The following is a 17701-nucleotide window of genomic DNA, read 5'->3' as shown; positions in this document are numbered from 1 at the left end:
CAGTAATATGTGTCAGAAGCTACCAAAGTTAATTTTCCCATGTCTTAACCATGAGTATTCACAAGCATAAAGCATCTGCTAGATCTGAGACTTTTAGATCCTCTCCCAAAATCATGACAAAAATATATTAACCATTCAACAACTGAAAAGTATTTATTTAGCACACAGCTATTCCTAGCATTAGATGTGTGAGTAGGGAAATAGGGAGATATTTACTCGATGACTAAGATGGATTTTTCCACATAATTTGGTGTCCTGAATTTCTAAAATTAGCCTCTCAAACATTAAGCATTCTTTTTATTTCATCCATTTTTATCGGCCAATGATACCAAATACTGTTTCATAATCTAGGCACTAACCACAGGAAAAACTTTTTCACAGATAAGCACCATACTGAAGGCACACTCCCAAAACACCTGACAATGATCCAGTTTCCCTGAGAAAATACGTTCCAAGGAATTCACATCAACCAAAAAAGAGATTCCAGCTACAAATCTGGGCTTTGGGAAAATAAAAACAAATTAACATCTTTATACCTATCAACAGAAAACTCAGCTTTATTTTCCAATTTCCTGGGATTTAAGAATATGCTTTGAGGGATGCCAATTTAATGGGCATTTCATGTGAGTTCTATTCCCATGTAAGTACAAAAAGCAATGATGTTGGAAAAATCAGCATTAGGTAACATTTACTTGCAGGATATGTTCCAAAATTAAAATATATCAAAGATATTGAGAAAAGCTGACAGTGGTCTAAAGCAGTAACTATCACACTGTCTTGGCCTTGACTCGGAGAAAGAAAGAAATTTCACCTCATGACCCAATATATATATGTAATATATGTATATAACTAACCAAGTGTCACAAAGCTTACTTCAAGTAATTCTATTTCATTGTTTTAGCTCTTCAATTCATTAAACTGATTTCACAACACACTAATGAATTGAGAAAACAGTGCTGTTCTTGGAAAACAGTGGTCTAAACGGCAAAAAGAAAAAAATATCTACTCTTCCCCCCCAAACGAAGATTTTGGTCTTCATCTTAAATTGGTGCTTACTTAACTTTAAGATGTGTTAGAAATCAGAAACTGCCCAAAGATGGTAAAATTGAATGTTTTAGGCTTTAGCCCTTGGTCATACTAAGACCAGAATCCTCCAAGCTCTAAACTGCTGATGTTACATTTTAGTTTCATTCAGAGTTCCCTTTATCAAGATTTTCTGAGATCTTTATCGAGATCCTAGGGTGTATTTTAGATGTGCCCAAGAATCAACCCTGGCTGTTGCTCACTGGCCCAGCCAGCAGACTCCCTACTGCACAGCTACCACATTGGTAGACCTCTGTCACCTCAAGCAGAGCTTGGCTAGTTGTTTTCCAGCAGTAGACGAAAGAGAACACTCTTTCCTCTACACCTGCTATACGAGGGGAAGGAAGAACTCCAGGCAAAGAGTCAGCTCAGACAAGTCCTCCAAGTCACACCCACAATCTCTTCCCCTCACTGAGTCACCATGCTGCCCGGCTGGCTGCTCGGGATGGATTCCAGGGCCAGAAACACACTTTACTACAAACTACCACTACCCCCCCAACCCATACTCCATCCAGCACTGGGACAGACTCCTTGACCCATGATGAGGGCGAATTCTCTCCCAAGAGCTCCGTCATCCCAGGACTCCCATCATTTTCAGTCCATCAGGCCCATCTGATATGCCAACCTCAGCTATAGAGAAAATTTAAACCTTTTTCCAGCAAGCCCTCCACATCTCTTGTGAGTCACTGGGTATCTGGATCTACTCCAGATGTCAGGCACATGTCAGTCTGGATACAGCCCAGTCGGAAGAGTCTCTGTTTAATGTTCTAACTTTGAGAAGCAGGCCCAAATCGAAGAAACACACACAAACTTCATCTAGAGGTAGCTGAGAGTACAATTTATCTACAGTGGGTTATTTGGGGAGCTGATTCCAACTAAGTCACGTCAAAACTTCTATTTGTCATGCAGCCATATTATTTAGCCTATGCTAGCTAGTCTGAGCCTTGCCTCTTCCCTGTCATGCTTCCAGGAAAACAAATAATATTCTAAGAAGACTGTTAATCAGGAAGCAGAGGTGCCAACTTTGCCTGTTTTGCATCCAAATACATTCATCCAGACGAGAAGTCTCAGTTAAAGTCAAAATCCTGTAAGGTTTTCGGTCTGGTTTTCATACACAGCACAGCCTCTGAATCCAAAAGAGGAGAAGGAGGAGGAGAGGGAAAGTTTCTAAAAATGGTTCAGCTGGCTTCTCATAGTCCTTAGTAAAGAATATCTGGAAACTAAGAAGTAAAATATGTGGATTACATTTTTAGCTTTAAAAAAATGGGAAAACTACAGAGTAGTACATTGCATCATTTCCGTATTTTAATCTCAAGGTTAAATGTTTTTATTCACTCTCTAGAACCATCACTTCCCCACCCCCAACATGGGAACTTTATAATAGTGCTTTGTAGTTCATCCTGGCGGTTACAATAAACTTCCCCTAAGAACTTGGAAATAAGGCTGGTAAGTGTAGTCTCTGATGAATAAACTTTAAGATCAACATAATGACCAGGAGATAAGCAAAATTACCTTTAAAGAAAAAGAGTGGCTTTGAGTCTAAAAGACCTAAACATATGCTTATTGACCAAAATCATTACCAAAGAAGCAGTCAGACAGAAAAGTGCATAGGAGGAGGGGGACGAGGCATAGCCACTTACAGAACGAAGCCACCTAGAACCCCCCCACCCCCCGCCAACCCCATGCAGATTCTCCTAGGCAAGATCTCCAAGATTTCTGAGCTGCTCAGATCTTCCCTAATGAGAAAGTAACACCCCAAATGTACTTGGGCCTTGATTCATCCAATGGCTCTGTCCTAATTCAATCCCCCACAAGGAGCCTTCCTTATGTGACTTCCAGCGTAAGCCTATCTATGAGAAGAGAAGGCACTGAGTATACAGACTTGGACTTAACCACAAATGTAAACTGCACCCCTATCAAGTGCCTGGCTCCTGTCCTAGGCAACAAGGGTAGAATGGAGAATTAGACATTTGAGGTCACTGGGGCTAACACAAACAAGTAAACAAATAAATAAGATAATCGCAGCTAGTGATAAGAACCATTACTAAATAAATAAATAAGTTGAATAATGGACTAGGTAATCACTGGGAAAGGGGATGGGTATTTCAAGAATGGGTCAGGAATAGCTTCTTTGAGAAAGTGACATTTAATATAATTAATGTTAAAATGTCCCTATCACCTAAAGGAATCTAGAGATTTAATGCAATCCCTATCAAAATACCAATAGTATTTTTTACAGAATTAGAACAAATAATTGTAAAATTTGTATGGAACCACAAAAGATCCCAAATAGCCAAAGCAATCTTAGGAAAGAAGAACACGGTTGGTGGGATCATAATGCGAGACTTCAGGATATATCACAAAGCTATAGTAATCAAAACGGTATGGTTCTGGCACAAAAACAGACACAGATCAACGGAACATACTAGAGAGCCCAGAAATAAACCCATGCTTATAAGGTCAATTAACCTACATCTAAGGAGACAAGATATGCGGTGGGAAAAAGACAGTCTTTTCAATAAATGGTGTTGGGAAAACTGGACAGCTACATGCAAAAGAATAAAACTGGACCACTTTCTTACACCTTACAAAAAATAAACCAAAAATAGATTAATGACCTAAATGTGAGATCTGAAACCATAAAATTCCTAAAAGAAAACACAGGCAGTAATCTCTATACGTCAGCCTTAGCAACATATTTATGGATATGTCTCCTCAGACAAGGGAAACAAAAGCAAATTAAAGTATTTGAACTATACCAAATAAAAAGATTTTGCACAGCAAAGGAAACCATCAACAAAACAAAAAGGCAACCTACTGAACAGGAGAAGATATTTGCAAAAGATCTACCTGATAAGCGGTTAATATCTAAAATATATAAAGAACATATACAACTCAACACCAATAATAATAATTCAATTAAAAATGGGCAGAGGACCTGAACAGACATTTTTCCAAAGGAGACACACAGATGGGCAACAGACACATGAAAAGATGCTCAACATCACTCATCATCAGGGAGATGCAAATCAAAGCCACAATGCACTATCGCCTTACATCTGTCCAAATGGCTAAAATCAAAAACATAAGAAATAACAAGCATTGGTTAAGGATAAAAGGATTCTATCATGCACTGATGGTGGGAACATAAACTGGTACAACCACAGAAAACCACAAAAAAGTATGAAGGTTCATTAAAGAATTAAAAATAGAAATACCATTTCTATTCTTTGGGTATTTACCCAAAGAAAACAAAAACACTAATTCAAAAAATATATACATCCCTATGTTTATTGCTGCATTATTTACAATAGCCAAGATACAGAATCAATCCAAGTATCCATCCATAGATGAACGGATAAAGACGACGTGGTATATATACACAATGGAATATTAATCAGCCCTCAAAAAGAATGAAATCTTGCCATTTGTGACAACATGGATGGATCTAGAAGGCATTATGCTGACCAAAATAAGTAAGACAAAGAAAGACAAATACCATACGATTTCACTTTTTGTTGAATCTAAAGAACAAAACAAGCAAACAAACAAAACCAGAGGCTGAGCCTATCCTGAGCATTTTCCAAAAGCACTTTTCAACTGATTTTTTAAGTTCTATGTCCACACGATGATAGAGAAGACCATGACGACAAGACGTAGAGCAAGCAATGCGAAAAGGAATGTGAGGCGCAAAGACAAGTTAGGTGAGGCTAGCTCCATTTTTTGTGTGCTTGCCCTTCACCAAACACGGCACAGGGCCCACCTCACTCCCAACCCCTGCCCAACTCTCTCTTAGGCTTGCACCTCCAACTGTTAGAACCTCTGACTGACGAGGATCCAGACTCGGCCAGGCAAAGATAGAGAAAGAAAGTTTCTAGGCAGAGGGGACAGGAAAAGTGCGGAGGCAAGAACTAGCCTAGCATTCCTTTGGAACTTCCAATGTGCCTGGAGCTTTAGGAAGAAGAAGAAAACAACAGGAGCTATGGCCAGAGAACCAAACAGGTGCAGAGCCACAGGAAGAAATCTGGGTTTTATTATGGCCAATAGGAAGCAAGGGAGTAACAGGACCTGATTTAAACTTTTAAAAGATACCATTGGCTCCTGTATGGAGAATAAAATGCAGGGTGGTAGAGGAGGCTCTAAAAGTAACCGAGGCAAGCAGTCACGTGGCCTGTCTCAGGTGACCGCAGTAGCGCTGGGGACACGTGAATGGCTTTAGGCCATACTTTGGAGCTGGATCCACAGGACTTCTGGACACACATATGTGTGGGATGGGGAGTCATACTTGGGCTTGGCAAAGTGCCGTGCCTTCCACTGAAACTAGAAAGATATGGGGGCAGGAGGGATGAAGAGCTTCTCAACGGGCATATCTGCTTTGAGATGCTCATTTAAAGACACAATTAGAGATGTCGGTTAGGCAGCTGGGGTTCCTGGGAGAACACTGAGATAGATATATAAATTTAGAGATTATCTGTGCCTATATGGCCCTTAAAGCCATGGCATTCCCAACCCTGTGATGGCTATTTTTCACAGTAAATTAATAAACTGAGTTATTCACCAGGACAGTAGGAGCCAAGGTGGGACACCCCATAGCAGATGGCTGGCCTGCCCCTCTGCTTTGCCACATCCCTGAATTGAGAGCAGCTTCTACATGGTTGTTTTGCTGTATTTTCACATCAAACATTATGCTCAAGTTCCCCCTTCATTCTGTGGATCAGTGTGGAAATCTAAGAAACTGACATGTATTTAAAAATATTTTAAGTGCATCAAGGTGCTTGACTGAATAAAGAAATATTACACACACACACACACACAAAGGGAAAAATTAAACCAAGTGGATTAGGAGACCAAACCTAAATCCCTGTGTAGATTAAGCCTCAGTTCACTGACCAGAGCTCATTGACTTTGGGCTCAATGTGCAAGGGCTCAATTATTACAGAATATTTGAGAGCTTAATGGAAAATGTTGTTTAAGTCACTTGATGAAATAAGTTGCAAAAAAAAATAAAGTAACGACAGAATCCCTAAAATTAAATTAACATAAAACGATTTCAATTCATCCCTTTAACAGTCATTGATTAACTATTACGTGATTACTATGTTGAACTCCTGCCCTTCTGGGGCTCTTCTTTCAGCGGGGGAGATAGACCATGCTGTGGAACAGGGCAGGATGGAGGCAGGTGAGAGATGCCTTGGACAAGGTGAGATGACAGACAGTTCCAAGGAGAAAAAGACAAGCAAATCACCCTAGAGGTGATTTCTCAAACACTAACCATAACCCTGGTTGATTATATAAACTTTACATGCCTGTTTGAAATTTAAATTTAAATTTGCATGTATCACTGATGTAAGTAAATGAAGTTAACAGACACATTAATGTTTTTAGGAGCCCTTAGCATTTTTAGTGGAGTCTTCTCAAGATATTTCCATTTCCCCCCATTCTCCTTTAATTTTTTGCCATCTTTTCTGTGTAAATCTGAGAGATTTGGGGGAGCAATAGTCACCTTTCCTTACAAACCCAAACCCTATTATTTACTTACTTACTTATTTACATGTAAGTGCAGCATTAGGAGGAACAGAGGAGAGGAGAGGGGAGGTGGCGCCCCCTGACTTCCATTTCACTCCAGCCTCCAGGAGTGGGAGAGCTGCTCCTGTGATTAAAGGAACCCTATTTCAAGGAATGAGACACATCATTTCCTGCTGCACAGTGAGGAAACAGCCCGGCTTGCACTGAAGCTGGCTCCTAGCCATCTCTCTGTTACCTTTTTTGCACCTTCTCCTTCCCAAGATCCTGTGGAAAGACCACCCAGCCCTGCTCAACCTGGGAGAAGCCCAGCCACCTTGCCATCTGGCTTTTTTTGTTTTCTCTCTCTCTCCCCCAGTTCCCTCTTTCCCTCTCTTGGACACTCTCTCTAATGCAGCAGCTGGACTCAGGACCTGTTGAACCAGCCTGAGAAGGCTGAGCCAGCTGTGCTCTAGGCTTTGGGGAACATGTTCTCTCGCCTTAACTGCCCATCCTCTCTCACACTGATGGGTGCAGACTACAAACCATTTAAGTGTTAAGATCCAAGAATCTGTTTGGTCTTTGGTTTCAGATCATTTAGGATGAATGAGCTTAGGTAAAAGTATTCACCTTAGGATCTCATCTAACTCACTAGAAATTTCCATTAGTATTTGGGGCCAATGCCCAGACTGTCTATAAATCTGCCTTGCTTTGCTGGTCATTAACCTGAGTGTGTGTTTGCCTCAGGGACCTGGAAGAGAGGAGTGGCTATGACAGAACAAGATTCACTGTACTTTGGGGTCCCTAGGCCAAAATTTCCATTAATAGCACTCTTTACTAGCACTTCCATTTCATCATTAACAAAAGTGAGGTTTTTCAAGGCTCTAGAAGCCACAGATATTTTTTTACATCTGAACTCTGAATGAGTTGTTATAAAAACACCTTTGTTCTGTATGATGCATTGTACCTGGATGAAAGGACTCATTCTAAAAGGAGAACACCACCCTTCCCCGTCACACCAGAATCCACTCTTTGCCACAAAGGCGGCATCAACTGCCACAGAAGATAATAATCATGTACCATACTCACAATCACAGCTCAGTATGATGTTTTACCTGTGAGAGTCTTTTTATTAAACCTTTTTATAATACTTGCATTCTCACAGTTGATTTCTATGACACTGCACCAAAATGCCCTTCTCTTTTCCCACTTCTCCCTATTATCCCCTAAGGTCATTTTGATTCTAGAGAATCAACCCACGAAGTAAAATCAGGAAAGAATGAATTTTGCCCCTGTGTATCAAAACTGCTATTCTGTTTTTCTCCCTGGATGTTTCCTCATTGCAAGTTACAGAACTCAGGCTCCAGGCGCTACGATCTTTTTCAGACTTCTGTCTAGAATGGACCTAAGTCCAGAGACCTTCCTTACCTTTAGTTGAACTAGATGCACATCCACATGCTTGCTGTCTGAGTCCTGCTGGACTGAATAGGTTAGGTCCCGGACCCTCTCTGAGGTCATCCGGAGCCAGGTCTCGATTTCAGGTAAGTGGAGGACAATCTTCCAGTCAGCCCCTGTATGCAGCGGGGGTGGCTTTTCATACTGCTGGTCAGAATCCATGTCCTTCAATGACTCTTCTCCCTCACCCTGCTCCACAGTGGGCGTCAAGTTGATGGCCATGGGTGAAGCATCAGTAGCCATGGGATCCAGGTCCTGTGACCTCAGCGGGGAAAGTGTCACGCTCATGGTTAACATGGAGAAGTCTAAACCTTACTTCTTTCCAAAACAGCTGAAAGGCAAGAGGAAAGAAGAAAGCAGGAAAGAGTCAGACAAGATTGCCAAATAAAGAAATGATACTTTGCAGAAGAAACAGGATTTCTAAATTAAGCCAGATTTCTAAATTAAGAAACCACAGCTCATGGCAAAAACAGAAGGAGGTGTTGTGAGTTTCTACATAGTAGCCCCAAGACCCAGCGTATAATAGGAACACAAAACCATGCGGTATTGCCCACCCCACCATCCATTCTCTCCTCATTCCTTACTAATAAAATCCTGATTTTTCAGCTGTGCATATTCCTGCCAAGAATTTAAAACTACATTTCCTATCTCCATGGTAGTGAGGTATGGCCACGTGACTAAGTTCTGACCAAGGAGATGTAAGTGGAACTTTTGTACAGAAATGTTTGGGAGAACTGCCTGAAGGGAGCCTCCTTAATTAAGGAGGGGCCTTCTTTCTGCCCTTCTGTGCTGCCCCCTTCTTCTAGCCTGTAATGTACGCTTGCTGGCTAGAGTGCCAGTTGCTATCTCGGACCAGGAGATGCTTTGGGGTATGCCAGTAGAGGATGGCAGAGCAAGGTGGTCAGAACATGGATCCCACGTGATAACAAGGACCTACTGTATCAGTCCTAGACTGCTGCCCTGAATTTCTTTTATTGAGAGAAAAACAGAACATGGTTTTAGCCACTATTACATAGGGTTTTTCTACTATAAGCACCTAAGCCTCATTTTGGCTATTATAACCAATATATTCAATACATGGATAAGCAGAGAGAGAACATGTTCTAATTAACAAAAACACTGTGTTGAATTCAGGAGAGGTTGCTCCTTTCTATGATATGTTAGGTAAGTAGATAACATGTAGTAATTCCAAACCTAAACTTTGCCAAAAACTATAAATCATGGATTAGTATATACAGTATACCTAATTAACTATCAACTTAAATTACATTAATATTTGGTTATGTTGAAATTTTTAGGGGTTTCTGGGATTTCAAGAGTAATAAATTGCTCTTTAACATTAAAATGTTAATCTGGGTGGCTCAGTTGGTTCAATAGCTGCCTTGGGCTCAGGGCTGAGGTCATGACCCTGCAGTCCTGGGATCCAGGGCCACATCGGGCTCCCTGCTCAATGAGGACCCTGCTTCTCCCTCTCCCTCTGCCCCTCCCCCGCTTGTGTGCACTCTCTCTCTCAAATAAACAAAATCTTTTAAATAAATAAATAAAATGTTAATTAAATATGTTTAAAATAACACAAGTGTAAGTCATAATAAAGTTGACAAGCTTAATCGTAAGCTAGTTTACTAATGTAATGATCTAAACTACATAATTTTATCTTTCTTCTAGAACCAGTCTAATATAAAATAACAACTTTCAGGATCTTGTACTTCAAACATCATACAAAAACATTTTTACTTTCAGGAGCAGGTGCTTCTATTCACGTAATGGGTTTCATTTTATTTCTTAGACTTTTTCTGGCTCTACACATTCTAGCTCCCTTCCCCGAAGATGAAAGGTGACTGAACAAAATATGAAATTAAATGTGATTATCAGAAAGTAGCCTGTATTTCTTTAGATTCTTAATATTCACTTAGTAACAATAGCAAAATTATTTGACCTACAAAAATAGAGGTGGGGGGGAGGCTCCCAATTTTACCAGGAACATGTAACTTTCCATACAGAAATGGGCACAGAGAATAAAAAGACTTACTGAATTGACAAAACCCTTAAGAATAAGTTAGTCCCATGACATATTATTTCAGAAGCCTCCCAATGCTGCAATGTACTGCCCCGTCTCGATTTCTTGAACATTTAATTTTTAAATTAAATGATAAGCCCTTTTATGGATGAATTTTTGAAAGTGAAGTTATTTGCAAAACTAACATATTATGTCATAAAGTAGGTTTATCACTTTTGTACCTGCCTTAGAGAATGGTTTTGGGTTTCAACTCAACAGGTTTCTCCACCTGATTGCAAGAGGGACAAATCCATACCCCACATTTTTAACCACTCTTGCATAGTTTTTTTTTAAATAATACTAGACTTGGCAATTTTTAAAAACTCTTTAAAAAATAGATATCAAAACTCCAAGAACAATAAAACTCCAGAAGAGTGAGTTACCATACTATTTATTCATACCCTAGCCTCAGACAGGCTCTGGTTCTGATTTCCCAAAGCACTTGTAAATTTTTAATCAATTCATTGCTCTCTGGGGGATCTGTTTAGAATTACAATCCCAGAGAAGGAATCTGATACACAAAGGTTAATAAAGGTTTCCAGCGGAAGGTCACAGAACTGGTGATAAATGAAGACGACACTGGTGTCACACCGGCTACCTCTTCCAAGAAATCAGACTCACCCAAATAAGAAAAGTAAGTGCCAGGGTAGCGGAGAGTGAACTGTTTCAGTCACACCCACACACCCACTCAGACACCCAACCCCAGATCCCTCCCAAGTGCCCTGCACAACTGAAAAATGACACTTGGTCATTGTGTTTTCTCTGAAACTCCTAAATGAACACAGGGCTTTCTCTGGAATATACATCCTACTGTAAACTAAAGAACAGACTTAAAAATTGGCTCACAGCAATTTAAGTCCCAACATACATTTCCATATAGACCATCGGGCTGGGCACTGGGCAAGCAAAGTGCAGTTCTGTGTGGGGCAAGATGCTTCACGTTTCTGGGTCTCAGTTTCCTCATAGGTAAAATGACAAAACTGGACTCAAGGATGAGTGAGATCCCATCTGACCAGAAGAATCTGTGATTACTTAGGGCTATATACCCAGAGATTTCAAAACCATTGGAAGCATCCTGCCTGTACTGAGAACTGTGTAGACACTAAGTGCTGGCCCTCCATTTTACCAAAGCACATCAACAGCATCAATAGATTTGTCCTACTTAATGGAATGAAATAAAAGAGTATCACGCAAATGCCTTTTGTAAATTATTATTTACACATTATGTGTTACTAATTCCTGCCAGAGAAACAAATACATGAGATCCTCTCTCCTTGTAGTTTAAAGTTAAAGACCAACAACAGAGATGTGGTTATATATGTAGAGGACACACAGAATAAGATAAAAACATTAAAAATGTAGCTGGTGCACATCACACATGAGTAAAGGGTAAGGAAAACCTACAATCAAGCTGCAAAGCAAAGTTTTCCTGTATCCATAAAATTTCAACAAGGACGTGATGTTTCTATATTTAACTGACCAGAATGTAGACAAGAGAATCTCCATATCTCAGAGAAGTAAAGCAAAGCAGGGCCCTACTCAAGTTTCATTTCAATTTCTGTCTATTTTCCCTCTCATACACTTTTCCCATTGGGAAAGGAATACCGTATGTGTCATAACAGCATAGCAAGCCTGGAAAGTGGCATAAAATTGGTTAATTATCCATTTTCATGGAAAGTAATTACTATAAACATTTAATTTTCAATTCTAGTAGCACACATTTAATGTGCCACCCATGGATAACCAATCTCTATTTTTGATTTTCACAAAATCACATCTGATGTCAAAGATAAATTTATACTTTAAAGGAAAACTGCTTCACATTTTAGAGACCTATAGTAACAACCTTTGCGTATATTTTCCTGCCCCATCAGAACTACTCAAGCTTGCTTTCCCATCAAATTAATTACTCCATTTGAATGCAAATAGCAGGAAATTCAGCCCAAGCCTATTATATGTTCTTCTAAATACTGTTAAGTTTTGTATTCTTCCTTTATAAGGAAGGCATCTTGCGAAAAGATGCCTTTCCAGTCACAGAGAAACTTTCTTTTAAAGCCAGCAGACAACTTCTGACGATGCAAATTAAAACAATGACCCAAACGTGTACAGGTGCCCACCCACTGTTACTCAGGTTCCAAAGGTGCATGACAGGGGTGATCAGCTTTTTGGAACCCAGTGACCACCCCTTCCCCTCCCCCATCAAATGCTTAGCTGTGGCCACCTCTCCAGCATTAGAGATAATACCACCTTTATCCCAGCAGCTGTTAAAAATAACATATCAAATCCTTTCCTTTCCACAAATCCAAAGAAGGTTCAACATTTAAAGTGCAAAACCTGCAAGCCGTAAAGATTTTAAAGCTTTTTTTTTTTTTTTTTAATTTGCGGGAGGGCTTTTCCCACCATATTCTATTTCTCATCCTATAGAAACAGAAGAAACATCACACGAATTGCTTACTAACAAGGACTGGTTCTGCCATCTTCTTGACAGTACTGAAGTTTTTAGTTGAAACCTGACGTTAGCAGAATGCATTTGACTAAGTCACATTTACATCAGAAATAGTTCTCCGACCAAGATAGGAGACAAAAAAATGCAGCTACACAGCCATCAAAGCTGCCCACCTCTTTCTCCCTTCTCTTGTCACTTCTCCCTCTTAAATAAAAGAATAGAAAAGCCGGAAATCTGCCGCATGTACTCACGGTAAATGCTTTTGTCCCTAAAGGTCCTTCAGGATTAAGCGTCTGGCTCCTCCTTCTCCACCCCCCTCGGGTTCTCTTCCTGTGGCCAAATAAGATAAAGCCTAGTGTCAGGGCCGCTCCAGGCCAGCAGGACATGGGCAAGTCCGAGGGCAACGTCTTCACAGGCCCTCAGGAGCCTAACACTCTTACAAAGAGAAGCCTACTCCGCTGTCCCTATTTGGAAGCTAATGTATAAGCTCCAGGCCTGTGCAGTCATAGTTAGGTCTTTTGCAAACAAGCTGTGATAAGTGAGCAGAGAAAAAGGAGACAGTTGCCAAAACAAGGATCACTATGGAAAAGAGTGTCTGGGTGGACAGAGCACATACAGTCACGGTTTAGAAGAACCAAGAGTGTGTATCTTAAAAACTGAGCAATCCTAAAGCAGAATAAATTAATAAATGTATAAATAAATGAATAGTATTACGTTAACGTAACCAGCTGACAAAGCCAATCTGAAGGCAATAGGTTCAAGTTCCCTCTCCTTTCTTAGGAAGAAACCGTTCTTTCCAAGTAAGAACATCATCATGTGTATAGTTGGACAGGCAGTTTTACCATCCACGTAAATCAACCCCAAGCCTAAGTATTTACTCTCAATCTTTCTGTGCTCTGCTTACTCCCTAAAAAACAAGTGAGAGACTAAAGCATAATTCTAGCCAAATTAACAGATAGACTTGCTACAAAGCACATGTTACACAACTGAGATAGAGAAAATTGTTAGGCATCACTAAGTGTCCTTTTCTCCTCCATCTTCATTTCATTTCTTTTATATTGCCATAATCATTCTTCACAGAACCTATTCATAGAGACAATGAATTTTGAAAGGAAAGAAGAAGTTCCACTGGAATGTTTTCAAAAATGATTTGGTTACATTAAGGAAAAATAAATAAATAAATGAATATAAACAAACAAACTTAAGAGGTGTACCCTGAATTTGATTCCAGCATTCTAGAATCAGGCTCTGCAAAGAAAACACACAAAAAAAATGTAATAAATTGCTGAATTAAATGTCATGGCTACCTAGATGAATGAGGCTCTAGTTCATCATCTGGTTTTAAATCTTGCTGCCTGTGTATCTCCCTGGCCTCTTGTGAGGTCAAACACTGGGAAACTTTAAATGGCTCTAAGCTCTTTAAAGAAGGGAGCCCAAGAGTTCCTGCCAAGTAGATTTTTACTTGGGGGGAAAAGAGAGAGTAGTTTCTGTAAGATGCCCCTAAGGAAGTCTCCATAATCACTGCCTGATTCCTCCTTCTCCTCAGCCCTCTTCTCCTGGCCCCAAGACCTCCAGCATTCACCCGAAGCAACAAGGTTTAGTGAGATCACCGCCATAACCCCAGATTAGTCTCACTTTCTAATCCTCCTGCCACAAAAGAGCAGCCTGCAAGCAGATATCCATGAGAAGGACTTCAAGTGATGGGGGTGGAGGGTGCGACATATAAATAGTGGGGCCCTGACAGATTTCTGCAACTAAAAAGATTTTCTTGGTGTTATCACTGATGTTTCTTCTCTCTCTTTTTTCCCCTTTAATATATCCTTTGTGCATGCCTGTGTCCCCAGGCAGATGGTTGATTATATCCTGCTAATCACACAGAGACCTCTCCCAGTATCCCTTCAATCACTGCTAACTCCCTCATCCAGAGCATAGGGTCTTCTGTCAGCCATAACACACTTCATCAATCATCTTCCTTCCTCAGTCTCTCCTCCTTCCCCCCCCACCCCACCTCCACCCCAGATTATTCAAATCCTTCTCCTGTGGCACAGACACCCAGATTGACTCATCTAGTCACCACACCTCCTGTGTTTTCTTTCCCCCACCACAGCAGTCAGTTCCTGTCACTCAGAGATTCATTTGGCTGCGTTAACCAGTCAGCTGTAAATGGTGCCCATGGTCATGAGTGTGCGGACCTGGATTCAATGATGAGTGTTCACATTTCTTACTCCCACCCCTAGTTGCTAATAATCATCTTTAAGCATTAGGTGGCTACCTTTCTGTTGTTCAAGAAAACGTCTTGAGAGGAAATGGATTGTAAAACTCTAACCCATAAGCCGCACAACCGTTGCTCTTGTCAATGTTATTAACACAAAGAAAATGAAACAAGATTCATTTCAAATCAACTGACATTACTGAGAATCAATTTTATATACAGCATATGTGTATATATGACTCATCATGTTTGCCCTCAAGGAGACTATAATAGAGACAATTTCCCTCCCTCATCTCTCCCCTCCACATGCACACACACACAAGTAGGATGAGCCAAAAAACCCCTGTGAGGCACCAGTGGATTGGGATTCACCATCCGGAATGGAGGAAAGATAAGGAGGAATATTTTCTGTAACATTTGAGACAGGCGTGTAAAAACAGGTATGATTTAGATGGGCAGGGATAGAAGGGAAGGAGGGAAAGAATTCCAGCCTGGGGGGACATCACAACACCAAGAGGTTGGGAGAATCAGCAAATGATTCAGCACTGAGATGAAATGGGAACTTGATGGCGACCAGAAACAGATAAGGCTCCAAGGTTAAGTTGTGGACATAAGAGTGGTGCGAAGGCCATACTATGAAGTTTGGAATGAATCTCACAGAGAGCAGAAACTCCGAAAAGACTGTAGAAGAAGAGATATGGGATTACAGTTGTATTCTAAAATGGAACAGAAAATCAATGCACGTACTCTTTTTTACCAAGAAAATGAAATGAGAAATCAGCATTATGAGAGGATCAACATCCTCTTTTCCAAGTAGATTTCATTAATATAAAATGTAACCTTAAAAACCTCTTTCTAGTCCAAAAAAAAAAAAAAAAAAGAAGAAGAAGAGAGAAAGAGAGAGATGGTGGGATAGAGGGAGACAGGGAGACAGGGGAGCCTACAAATCTGACTTTTAGATCGGAGTGATTAAAGGAGTTCTGTGCTCTGTCCTACCTACTCCATTAAATATAAAAGGAATTCTCCATTTTTAGTTCTTCATTAACCCTAGTATCACAGATTTGAAGTGGAAAATTTTTAGGAATTATTTTATGCAATGTTGTTACTTTTTTTCCTGTTCTAAAACTATTTTTAAATTAATTAAAAACTAATATATATTAATTCAAACATTGTAAAAATAGAAAACGTTGAAGTCAAAAGGTTCTCTTCTATTCCTATATTTTCATCCTCTGTCAATAAGTGATAAGAGGCTATTTATCTTTTATGACCTCATTATGTAAAGTAGAAAGGAAATGAACCCTAAGCCCTATTTATTTTAAAGATTCTGAAGCTTAAATTAGTTGGTCTATATTAATGCAGCAATATACAAGTGTTTGCTAACTCAGTCGTTATTTACCTGGTCTAGCAGATATTCTACAAGAAGTGGCTACTGACAAATGAATTGGGAGTCCTGGGTACAGATAGCAAACTGAATATATGTATCTAATTTTGCTTCCTCTAGAAATCCCACTAACACCACTGCAGAGGGTTTTTTTATTTGGATTTTTTTTTTTTTAATACAAACACTCAGAGATGGGAGGAAAAACAGTTTTGGAAAATAAAAATTAGATGAACAAGTGATAAATGCCTTAGTTGACTCAGGAAAGCTAAATCCAGGGGCGCCTGAGTGGCTCAGTCAATTAAACGGCTGCCTTCAACTCAGGTCATGATCTTGGGGTCCTGGGATCAAGCCCCTGCTCAGTGGGGAGTCTGCTTCTTCCCCTCTCCCTTTGCCCCTCCTCATTGCCCCTCCCCCACTCCTGCTTTCCTCGCTCTCTCTCTAATGAATAAAATCTTTAAAAATAAAAAAAAAGAAAGCCAAACCAGCACGGCAAAGAACAAAGAACCAACCTGATTTTACTTCAGAATCCTTTAAGCATCTTAGAATTGGCAGAATCAAGTACCTCTGAAAATGAGATGGAAGACTGTAGAGCAAAGAATTAACTTTACAAAAAGAAAAGTCTGACATTTGTCCCGACTCCTAGGAGGTAAACTCTATACCTTGGAACTGCCAGAATAGGAGTATTTTTGTTATTTATTGTGGGCCCCCAAGACCACACCTGACAGGACCACACTGGTCCCCATCATGAGGACTAGCCAGACAGAAGGTCCAACCATGTGATTAGAAGCGTCGGGCTTTAAGCAACTACCAGGGCAATCATTTAATCAATCATACCTAAGTAAGGAAGCCCCAATAACAACTATGGATATTGAAGCTCAAGCAAACTTCCAAGCTGGCAATACTCCAGGAGTATTGTCACACATCAATGACAAGGGGGCAATGCATCCCTGAGGATGTGGACATTTTGTGGTTGGAATCTTCTTAGTCCCAGATTCTACCCTATATGTTTCCTCCTTTGGCTGGTTCTGATTTGTATTCTTTTGCTATAATAAAACTAAAATCACAAGTATAGCACTTTCCTGAGTTTTGTGAATTGATCTATCAAATTATCAAATCTGAAGGAGTCTATGAAGACCCACAATTTTATAATCCTCTGGTTTGAAATAAAGATAACCCTAGGACCCCTGAACTTGCAGCTGGTATCAGAAGTCTTAGGCATACTTGGTAGCCTTGGAGGACTATGCCCTTTACCTTGAGTTTGGCCTAACTCTGGGTAAAGGGGCAATAATGCATTGAGATTAATTTTGATTGAATAATGTTTAAAAATAAGTTAGAACTCTAAATCTTTCCTTACTTTGTGTTGCTGGGTGGTTGCTCCCACCTTCAATTCTGGCAGAAGACTGGAGCTTTATTCTCCAAAAAGAATCAATCAAAAGGACTCTGGACTTGGGAACAGTGATCAGTTGAAGACAGAAGTACCTTGAAAATGGTGGAGTAAGTTAACATATCATTCTGAGTGCAGATACCCCATCTCCTGCCAATCCTCTCTCCCAACTTGATTCTCCA

General features: G+C 40.1%; 1 protein-coding gene across 6 annotated transcripts in view; it reads right to left on the bottom strand.

Moving 5' to 3' along the window:
• AKAP6 (A-kinase anchoring protein 6) overlaps nucleotides 1-17701 on the bottom strand; it is a 503026-nt gene that overhangs the window by 359683 nt on the left and 125642 nt on the right. For 4 of the 6 annotated variants that reach the window (XM_034648359.1, XM_019798937.2, XM_034648361.1 and 1 more), the window contains one exon: nucleotides 8014-8371. In XM_034648359.1, the coding sequence (XP_034504250.1) occupies nucleotides 8014-8337 (324 nt within the window). In that variant the 5' untranslated portion in view covers nucleotides 8338-8371. Of the gene's footprint in view, nucleotides 1-8013; nucleotides 8372-12715; nucleotides 12756-12793; nucleotides 12873-17701 lie in introns of those variants that run through there. The other 2 variants (XM_019798936.2, XM_019798939.2) reach the window with 2 other exon arrangements.

Source organism: Ailuropoda melanoleuca, chromosome 20, assembly GCF_002007445.2.
Source record: "Ailuropoda melanoleuca isolate Jingjing chromosome 20, ASM200744v2, whole genome shotgun sequence".
In the NCBI taxonomy this organism is placed as follows: Eukaryota; Metazoa; Chordata; class Mammalia; order Carnivora; family Ursidae; genus Ailuropoda; species Ailuropoda melanoleuca.
The sequence above is the reverse complement of the archived record's forward strand: the minus strand, read 5'-3'. Positions and strand labels throughout refer to the sequence as shown.